The sequence below is a fragment of the Pinus tabuliformis genome, chromosome 9, assembly GCF_031772625.1.
Source record: "Pinus tabuliformis cultivar Carrire ecotype Pingquan chromosome 9, CPIR1, whole genome shotgun sequence".
Taxonomy (NCBI): Eukaryota; Viridiplantae; Streptophyta; class Pinopsida; order Pinales; family Pinaceae; genus Pinus; species Pinus tabuliformis.
Window position 1 is genome coordinate 190,390,974 of NC_142307.1, and position 11,110 is coordinate 190,402,083.

The 11,110-nt window shown below is 36.7% G+C and overlaps 1 protein-coding gene across 1 annotated transcript; it reads right to left on the bottom strand.

Annotated features, from left to right (window-relative positions):
- Nucleotides 1–9,390: 9,390 nt before the first annotated feature.
- LOC149147781 (uncharacterized) lies at nucleotides 9,391–10,886 on the bottom strand. The gene is made up of 2 exons (XM_089441948.1): nucleotides 9,593–10,886; nucleotides 9,391–9,500 (listed from the first exon to the last, which is right to left on the bottom strand). Exons 1-2 carry the CDS (start codon nucleotides 10,884–10,886, stop codon nucleotides 9,391–9,393), a joined length of 1,404 nt encoding a protein of 467 aa, XP_089298074.1.
- Nucleotides 10,887–11,110: the final 224 nt, after the last annotated feature.

An 11,110-nucleotide genomic window follows, 5' to 3' on the forward strand; every position in this document is an offset into this window, starting at 1 on the left:
AAAGGCAAAAGTGTAAGTGCTCCAGCCCATGACGTAGATTCCCTAACCGTTTTAAACGAAAAGAACATCAAGGAAGAAAATTCCCCAAGAACAGATATGTATTCACAAGGAGATCAAAACCAGCTAGAGAATCAAAATGTTTCATCTGCGAGAGAAAAGATCACTGGGCAAATAAATGTTCAGAAAAGAACAAAATAGGGATCCGGAACAAGGTTATGGAACTATTCAACTCCTCACATAATTTAGCAGACTAGGATTTAGTCTCTAAATCAAATTCTGAATTTGAATAATTTTCTGTGAATACTGATTCTGGTAGTGGGATTGAAAATGAATTTCAAAATATTTCAGTAACAGATGATGCTACAAGTGAAGGCGATTGTACATATCTCTTTTTTTTCCTTATGTTTTCTTTTAATAAGACTCAACAATAGATATCTAGTCTCTAGAGACATATGGATTCCTTCAATCTGAGCCTAGTTATCCCAATGAGATGAATCCAAGAGAAAATTGATACACTGACTATGGAGTCCCAGCCTGATGAAGACTTTGTTCCTACAGAATGGTTTAGGATAGAATCTACACCAAAACCCAACAGAGACTCTGACCACAATGATGTCCTTGAAGACATCATAAAACTTGAATAAAGTTTACGAAAATATAGACAACAATTGGTCAACATAGTAGAACAGATTCAACTAAAGGTCTAACAATTAGACGAACTCAATTATAAATTTGTATCGTCTATATTTGACAAGACACACACACCAATTGGACTGAGCACAGAAGAAGAACCACCAAAAGAAATCAGTGGCATTGGAGATATTATGGTCATTCCAGTTTCCATCAAGATACCAGGATACAAAAACTATCAGTTGGATTCCCAAAATGACACAGGAGCCATGAGTAGTTGCTACAATTACAAAGCTATCCCAACTTATTACTGGAAACCAACAAAGGTACATTTCAAAGTTGTTAACAAACAACTCATGAAGATTTCTTATGTAGCTCATGATTTTCCTATATATATTTCTTCAACAATTGTATATGTTACTTTGTATAATTACGATACTGGATCTGATATTCTTCTTGGCCAAGATTTTGTAAAAATACACATGCCTATGATTGTTGATAAGGACCAGATCACATTCAGTGTCCAAAATGAGAAAGTATCTGTCCCTGCGACAAATACATACTCTATCAGGATTCCTCCTGATAATGTGGATACAGTCACTGAAACTATTGAAGACTTGTCAAAAATTAAAAATATTATCAAACATGCTGACCTTCATGGGCAAGAAGTTCTCAAAGGTATTGCACATAAGCTTAGAACAGAATGCACAGAAGAGCATCCTAATGCATTTTGGTTCCGGGAAAAGTATTTTTTTTCACTTCCTTTCAGAAAAGGGTTTGATCACAAACCAAAAAAAGCATATGCCAACCACATGAGCCCTACAGAGAAAAATTTGTGCCAGCAAGAAATCAAACAACTCTTGGATAGAAGATTAATTGAACCCTGCAAAAGTTCATGGGTGTGCCCAACCTTCTATGTCAACAAACACTCAGAACAGAAAAGAGGAAAAAAGAGGTTGGTGATCAATTACAAGGAATTAAATGAAGCATTAGAACCCATCAGGTATCCTCTACCCAGCAAAGATATTCTTCTTGCAAAAATCTCAGGTGCTAATGTATTTAGAAAGTTTGATTTGAAAAGTGATTTCTGGTAGATAGGCATAAATCCTAAGGATAGATATAAGACCGCCTTTGTTGTTCCAGGAGGGCAATACCAATGGACAGTTATGACATTTGGCCTAAAGAATGCGCCTTCTAAATTTCAGAAACGCATGGAAGATATTTTCCATGATTTTGATTTTATTATTGTATATATTGATGATTTGTTAGTTTTTAGCAGAGACATACACCAACATAAAAAGCATCTATAATCATTTTATCAGGTTGTTTTCAAGCACGCCTTAGTTCTATCTCCCACCCATGATAAGTTTATTATTGCTCAAACCAAGATCGAATATCTTGGATTATATATTTCCCAAGGGAAGATACAACTGCAACCTCATGTTCTGCAATCTCTGTTAAGATTTCCAGACCAGCTTCTAGATATCAAATATGTCCAAAGATTCTTAGCATGTTTGAACTATATCCAACAATTCTATCCAAAACAAGCTAAGGATACCAAAATTCTTCAGTGAAGATTAAAAAATGATTCAGTATGGCTACCATAGATGACTGAAGTATTCCAATGCATCAAAGATAAAATCAAGAATTTACCATCTTTATCCCTTCCAGAATAGGATTTACCTTTCATTCTAGAAACTAATGCTTCTGACTCTTGTTGGGCTGCTATTCTTCTACAAAAGCATCATAAGAGAGATGAGATTTGTGCTTATGCTTCAAGAACATTTTCGGCAACTGAGTTAAAATATCCATCCTCCCATAAAGAAATACTAGTTGTTAAGAATGGGATTAAAAGATTCTGCCTTTTCCTAAAAAGTGTGCATTTTACTGTCAAGACAACTCTCAAACATATGAAAGGTATGCTGTAAAATAAAAAAATTGTTAAAACAAGGGAATTCCTGAGTCCTACGATGGGCACTTTGGCTCGAAGGATTTGATTTTGATATTATCTACAAAGCAGGGAAAGAAAACTATCTTGCTGATATGATGACCAGAGAAGTAAGGAGATCTAAAGGTTATATCCATCAAAAAGTTTGAGATAGGAGAGAGTTCTTCTAAAACCCAATCTCAAATCAATTTATGTCCATCATGCCATTATCAATTCTATTGGGATTGTTTTTCTCAAAATATTTTATCACTACCATTAGAGATCCAGAAAATGATTTTAGAAAAATGGTTCAATTCTGAGAATGGGAGACATAGTGATAACATCAACCAGAGCCACATTAATAATAATCACATCTATTTTGGTCAAGCCAAGGTAAACCACCCAAAAATCGTTTATATCTTTGATCCAAGTATAACTTGGATGGATTATTATGGAATTATGCAATATTCCAGAGCTTGGGGAAGAATTTTTATTGTAATGTATTGTGAAGATGTTGTTTCCCTTTTCAGACATTAGAGCCAATGGATGGACCTGCTGATGTATTCATTTGTTCCAAGGAAATATGATCTTGGTAAAGTAAGCCCACAATGGACTTTATCAAAGGCAGTCTGAGATATGATATCTTTGGATATGATCTTATTTATCGAGGTACCACGTTATTGATCACCCTTGACAGCTCTCCAGCAGGCCATCACTTCAACATCAACATCGATTATTTTGGAGAAATTGGTATTCTACCAGCCAATTGTGATCCTTTTATGGAATCTTCATCCTTTTCAGCTTGGTTTAGACATGAGCCACCTTGGATTGCTCAAATCATACCTAGAATAAATCTTGATCCTCATCATGAAGTACCCATTGATTCTGACTATGAATATAATTCTGACAAAAGTCCAAAAGGATAGGATTGGTAGACTCTCATTTCATCTTTCTCGGCTTTCGAGGGGTTCACCTATGAAGAATCTCCTCTGTGTAGTATGGTGCACAGTTTACTTGCTTTCGTGGGTTCCTCCTTAGGAATCTCCACTGTGTTTACTTTTCCGTAATCTACTTTACTTGCTTTCATGGGTTCCTCCTCAAGAATCTCCATTGTGTAAAATTTTTCGTAGTCCACTTTAAGTCTTATCTATAGAAGGACCTTATGAAAGTCATATCTTTAAGGACAGTCCTGGATGATTTGTTTTAGATATGATTCAAAATGATCATGTCTTTAAGGAGAGTCCTCGATGATTTTTTTTAGGTTGATTTGAAATGAAGAATTTAGAGAAACGAGACTTACCTCAATATTCCTATATAAAGGAAGGAAAGGCTCAGTATTACTCACTTGTAAATTGATCAGAGTATTTCCATAATAGAAAGAGATTTTTGTGTTTTCAATTATGGTCTTGTGAGTCATTTCTTCTGTGGTTCTTTTGGTATCTATCTTCTATCTAAGAATCTGCCCTCAGCCACCCAGGACCTGAGGGGGTGCATGTTTTCTTTTTAGTTTGATTTTTTTTTTTTTTTAATTTAAATAGGCTTCTTTTTTTTCGGTTTTTTTTTTTTCTAAATTTGAGCTTTTTTTTGGTTTTTTAGGCTTTTTATAATTTTTTCGTGTTTTTACAATGTTTTTAATTTATTTTAGTAGTTTTTTAATTTGTGTTTTCTTTTTTATTATTTTATTTTATTTTGTATATAGATTATTTAAGTTTAATTTTTTTTTTTTTCTAATTTTTTTTTTTTTTTAATCTAGTTTATTTTTAGCTTTTTGCTAATGGTTTTTAAATTTTTTGTATTTTTATTTACTTAATTTTATAGATTTAATATATATATATATATATATATATATTTCCAATTTTTTTTTTTTAGTTTACCATAATTTTTATTTTTTTTTTACATTTTTAATGTTTTTTTAAAATATGTTTGTGTTATTATATATATATATATATATATATATATATATATATATATATATATATATATATATATATATATATATATAGATATATGTTAGTTTTTTTATTCTTATCTTTTATAGGTTAGTGTTGTTTTTCTTTTATAACATTTTTATGATTGATTTTGTTTTTTTTGTTAATTTTTTTTTTTGTTTTTATTTTTATTTTTATGTTTGATTTTATTTTTGGAGTCGTCTAACGAGGCGAAGGAATTGCCCTAACGGCCAAAAGTGGCCGGAATCCAGGCAAAAAAATTTCAATTTTTCTTTTTTTTATAGAGACAGTGTTTGAATCCTATTTTTGATGGTGGAAATAGATTGAGCACCATCAAAAACGTCTAGGACACCTAAAATTTTGAAGTTTAACAACTATAACTTGGATTTACAAAAATCCTTGCCGAATTTTCTCTAAATATGACCAGAATTTCCATAACTTTTTGGGCAATTCCTCCGGCTCGTTAGACTACGGCTTTATTTTTGTCATATATATATATATATATATATATATATATATATAGATATATATATTTTCTTTTTTTATTTTATGTTTTTTTTAATATACATTTTTATTTACATTTTGTTATTTTTTTTTCTTTAACTTTTTTTTTTTGTTTTTTTTCATTGTTTTTATTTTTAAATTTATGGTTTCATTATTCTTTTGAAATTTTAATGTTTTTTGAAGTCACGATAAAATCTTTTACGCCATTATTTCAAAATTTGAAAATTTACCCTGAAAAAAAAAAATAGATCTTATTTCATCAACACATGTTGTAAATTTACCCTAGAAAAAAAAAGTGTTATTCTAACATCAACACTTTTCGTTTTCAGGGTACACATGTTGAAAATTTACCCTAGTAAAAAAAAGTGTTATTCTAGCATCAACAATTTTCATTTTTAGGGTGCTTTTTGCACAAAAGTCACATTCATTTTTAAAACATGTTGAAAATTTATCATAGAAAAAAAAAGTGTTATTCTAGCATCAACACGTTTCATTTTTAGCATTGTTTTTCATGTTGTTTTGGGGTTTTTTTTGCTAGAGTTCTCATTTTGAGTTTATATTTCTCATTTCAAAGTTTACATTGTTACCAGCCGAGCAACAAGAGAAGCACATCATGGAAAAGACGTGGTCTGATTGGAGGCCATCATAGGAATGGCAGAGATACATTTTCCTCAAACATCATTTAGTTTTCCATTTTTCTTTTATTCTGTAATTTCTGCATTTTAAATAAAGGAATCAAATCCGATTGTAATGATTTGGGTAGCAAACCTTCGCATGTTGAGACAGTTAGTCGATCAGATAGTTGGAGCTCAACTGAGATATTTTTTAACTGCTTTCAAATCTCCCCCTATCCTTATAAATAGAGGGAAGAAACACTTAACAAGGGTTCCATAATTGAATTGAGACTTCTGTGATCCATATCAAGTTTATGAGAAATTTTTCAGCGTCAATCACATGATATTTCATTTGTCGACGCGTTTCGAACCAACCAGTGTGGTTCATCATCAGGACAAGTTGAAAAATCAGATCTAGGTTGCATGTTAAATAGTCAGAGCAGAACATCCAACGACTATATTTGACTAAGAAACAGCGAAATTGAACAGGTAGGCTAGACGAGCTAACAACGATATTTGACTAGGAAATGGCTAGTTAGACTGGACCAAGGGATAGGAGAGCATAACTATATTTGATTAAAAATTAAAATTAAATATAAATCTAAATAAAAATAAGTTAAAGTTACAGATTTAAATAATTATTAAATCAATAGTAAGTTACTTATACTATTATTAAATTAAAAGGGGTTTAAATTTAAATATACATAAAAGGTATTAACTATTTCATATTTATTTTAATTTTAATTATATAGATATATATACATACATATATATATATATATATATATATATATATATATATAATTGTACGTTAGTTTTATATTTAATTACAGAGGTTAATAAAAATTAAAATCTTTTTTTTCCACTGGAAAAATCCGTAATTTTCATTAATATAGAGAAAATTACATATTGTAAATGCTGTAGCATATGCTGTAAATAGTACCATCCATGTGCTAACATGTGGGGTTCTGTGCGGTCCAGATACACCACGCAGGGTGATCTGACTGAAAATACAAAAATTGTTGTTTAAAAGTCAGTCTATCAGTCTATTTTAGCCTGTACATGACCACGCAGGGTCCATTTTCAGTGTGTCCTTTATATATATCAAAAGATTACAAAATTTATACTTCAGATCTTTACAATAAAAACATTTATAGTTCAGGGACTAATGTCCCTCTGATATAGCTGGTCTATATATGGCCTGTGATAATAGCGGTATTCCTCGGTCCCTCTCTGCTCCAGTATTAACCATTCTCCTCTGGGAAGTAGCGCGACCTCCTTGGATAATTGATCAGCGCTGCAGTTATGTTCCCTGTATATGTGGATACAAGAGATATAGTTAAATGCAGCCTTGAAAGAATGTACTTCATGCAATATGTTGTTGAGTGTGTGAATGTGACAAATGGTTGTATGATTGAACCAATTTACAACAATCTTTGAATCCCCAAAAATGTTAAGATTGTGACACTGATGACCCAAAGAGAAATGTAATAAGTGTCGGAGGGTAATGAGTTCCGCGAAGTTGTTTGTGCCTGCACCGAGCCCCAACTTAACTTTGTAGCTATGGTGTTCATCGATGTTGAGTATGAAACCACCACCACAGCCATTTTGATTTGCGGCCCCATCAAAGAAAGCCCAGGGGACAGATTTATCAATGATGGGGGGTGGTTGTATGCGTCTCTCCCTAGGGGGAATAGGTTCTGGCAAATCATTGAATGATGAGATAATGCCGGCCTCAATGTGCGGCCAGCACACAACCATGTTATCAAAGATGAACCTATTTCGGGCCTTCTAGATATGCCAATTAACCAATAAGGGAAGGTTCTGTAGCTTTGAACCCGTATGTCTACGAAACCAATCTTCCCAAGCACTTTGCATGTCGTGACCTGTCCAAATCCCAGCAGAGTCGATAGATGTGGAAATTCTCTGCCAAAGTGAGCGAATTGTTGTGCAGTGTAGAAAGAGATGTGCTATTGATTCCGATGCCTCTTTGCACAGTACACACCAGGATGGCCCGTAAATCGCTCTATGAGTAAGATGCTCTCCCGTGGGTACTATGTCCTTAAGAATACACCAGAAGAAAAGTCTGGTGCGCGGGGGGGCGGTAAGCTTCCAAATATCTTGCCACCAATGCAAAGATTGTTCAGGTTTTTTATGCTGAATGAGAGAACAGTAGCCTGGCTTTGGTGAGTATATTCTGTTCTCTGCCAAACACCAAACTAATTCATCGGGTCCCTGTTTGATTCTTATGTGCGATTCTGATAATGTTGAGGTAAATTCATGCCATTCCTGATGCCATTGAGGAGGGAGGTCGAGTTGTTGAGCTAACTTCCATGCCTGAGAGAAAATGTCTGAATTTTGTTGATCAGCAATGTGCGCAAATACCCTGATCTCTCGTGCGTGTAGGTGCCTGATGAGATCTCTATTAAGAATGTGTCTTCCCCCACTACCAATCCACGGATCCTGCCCGATCCTACCCAGCGAGCCATCGTTGATTCTCCATACCAAATTGTCTCGTATGTGGGGAAGGGTATGGAGCAGTGCCTTCCATACCGATGAGCATCCCGTCGACTGCCACGTTGGAAGTCTGATCCAGTCCAATATGCTCTGTGGCCAGATGTATTTGTGGTATGAAATATGAGCCCATAGATTCTGGCTAGTCACCAGTGACCAACCCATTTTTGCAGCAAGAGCTTGTGCAAAAAGGGGAAGGTCTTTGAGCCCCCATCCTCCCCATTTCTTTGGTAGGGATATCTTATGCCAGCTTATCCAGGCAAATAATCTTTTATCCTAATTCCCGTTCCAGAGGTATCTGTTGCAGAGTTGTTTTATACGCGCGAGAATGTTCCGGGGAATCCATGCAAGTGTCATCCAAAAGACCGGAGTGGCCTCCAAGACCGATTTGATAAGCACTAGTTTGCCTGCCCTTGATAAGTATCTATAGCTCCATACTGACAGTCTCTTCTCTAGCTTTGAGACAAGCCAGACCCAATCAGCAATTCTTTGGCAAGTAGGTTTTAGCCAGAAACCTAGATATTTGAGGCCCCTATCCAAGGGGTGAATGCTGTAGAGAAATGCCTGATGAGAAAATTTGGATTCATGAACGGATGTGCGGGTGAAGATAGTGGATTTGGAGTGATTTGCGAGCATACCTGTAGCAGAAGAGAAGAGAAGAAGAATCTTGGAAAATGTTCTGGAGTCCCGAATGCTGCCATCCAACAGAATGAGCACATCGTCCACATACAGGAGATGAGTGAGGGAGCAATGATCCGAGATCCGGAGACCGCAGATATCGCCATTCCTTTTGGCAGAGGCAATGCGACGGCTGAGACCTTCCATGACAATCAAGAAGAGTAGTGGTGATAGAGGGCAGCCCTGCCTAAGCCCCCTCTCAGAGAGGAAAAAATGAGAGGTCGAGCCATTGATGAGGACACTGAAGGAAGGAGATGTAATACAGGCCATAATCCAAGTGATGTAGATGTGGGGGAATCCCAGGTGGATAAGAAGCATCTTGATATAGAGCCAACTGACTCGGTCGAAAGCTTTGGACAGGTCAATGTTGAGAATGATGCTTTTGAGATGCTTGGACCAAATAGAATGGGTGGCTTCTTGTGCCGAACCTATGGCTTCATGTATCTATCTGGATTCTAGGAATGTAAATTGTTGTGGGGCAATATGTCTGGAGAGAATCGGCCTGAGACGATTAGCAATGATCTTGGAAATAATCTTAAAAAGGTAGTTGCACAAGGAGATAGGCCTATAATCGTCAAAAGAAGATGGGGAGACAGATTTTGGTATGAGGGCGATGAAGGTCGAATTGATGGCGTGATAAATGGACCCCGATGTTCTGCTCTCCTCCACTACATTCAGAAGATCCTGCCCCAGGATTTCATAAAAAGCCAGATAGAATTCAATGGTCCAGCCATCTGGGCCTGGACTCTTATCTTTTTTGAACCATTTTAAAGTACCTTCGAGCTCCCCAGAAGTAACCGGAGCAGTTAGCTCTTCTGCATCATCCCCATTAACAAATCTCGGAAAATGTCCCACTACATTGATGATATCAGGAAGATTTGCTTCACGAGGACTTTTATAGAGGTTTCTGAAATGTGTGATGCCAAGGTGGGCAAGCTTGTTAAAAGTGTCAGCCGTGTCTCCCTCAAGTGTAGGGAGCTTCCAAATGGTATTGGACACCTTTCGGCCCTTGGAATAGCTGTGAAAAAACTTCGAGTTATCGTCCCCTGCTTTTAACCAAATAGCTCTGCTCCTCAATCTCTGGGATTCCTCGCGCTCCTTTAGAATAATTGCCTTCTGATTTTCCAATTCTATCAATCGGGCCTTGTCCTCTGCTGAAATGAATCCCAGGCTTCGTTCATCGAGTAATGAGCTCAACTCAAATTCAATATGGGTGAGTTGTGAAGTTTCCCGAGCATGCTTTTCCCTGGCCCAATTAATGGTGAGGTGCTTGATCTCAAAGAGATTTTTGCAGAACCCTTTTGCAAGGGACTCTGCTCCATTAATGGGATGAGTGGTCCAGTAATCAGAGACCATCTTAATGTATGAAGGGTCTCTCAGCCAGACGTGATTGAATTTGAAAGGGGCTTTCGGTTTCTTAAAAGGCCCCTGAATTTCTAGATATATAGGCGAGTAATCTGAAATGCCTCCCGTGCCCACCCATTGCTTGTAATGATGCAACTGTTGAAGGAGCGAATCTTTCATGATAAATCTGTCAAGTCTGCGGGCCAATGCTGCATTGCCCACCCTCCTGTTCCTCCAGGTGGGAAGAAGTTTAAGCATGGGGATATCCACAAAGTTTGTCTGTTCTAACAGATTAGTCATATAATCGGTGATAGAGTCAATTTGTGCCGCAGATCCCCATGATTCTCTAAATCCCAATGAAAAATTGAGGTCTCCTTCAATAATTGTCTGCTCAGAATCCAGGAGGGAGAGATGTAATATGCGCTGCCAAAATAGTTCCCTTTGAATACAGGGGGCATATATATTCACAATCCTGAGATTCATGCCCAGGTCTGCTGAGAAAATGTCAAGTCCCAAATATCCCGACCCCCCCCAGGATGCTTCAACCCTAATGGTACGAGGGTTAAATCCAATGGCCAGACCCCCAGATCTGCCAGCAGCATCTAGGGCTACATAGGACCAGCTCGGGGTCAAGGATTGAAAGGTATGGGAGATTTGGTCGGCCGAGCAAAGAGTTTCTTGTAGCAGGATGATGTCAATAGGCTCAATCTCAATGAGTCGCTTCATGGCTAGTTTCTTGGAGGCACTAGCCAAACCCCTGCAATTAAAGGATAAACACTTCATGGAGGAACACTACGCGGGGTATATCCTGCTCTAAGGACCCCATCAATAGTGGATTGATGACCAGAGATGACCTCCGCCCCTGCTTTCTTAATAGCCTTGGAGAGATCGGACTTCCTGCCTCTGGATGACAGGGGGATAGCACCGGGTAAAGTGATACCAAGACCAGA

Bases quoted from the DNA above. Each gene is read 5' to 3' on its own strand.
- LOC149147781 (XM_089441948.1), bottom strand. From the start codon at position 10,886: ATGAAGCGACTCATTGAGATTGAGCCTATTGACATCATCCTGCTACAA. The intron at 9,501-9,592 runs GTACTTTAAAAT...ATCCTGGGGCAG, and splicing joins TACTTCTGGGGAGCTCGAAG to GATCTTCTGAATGTAGTGGA.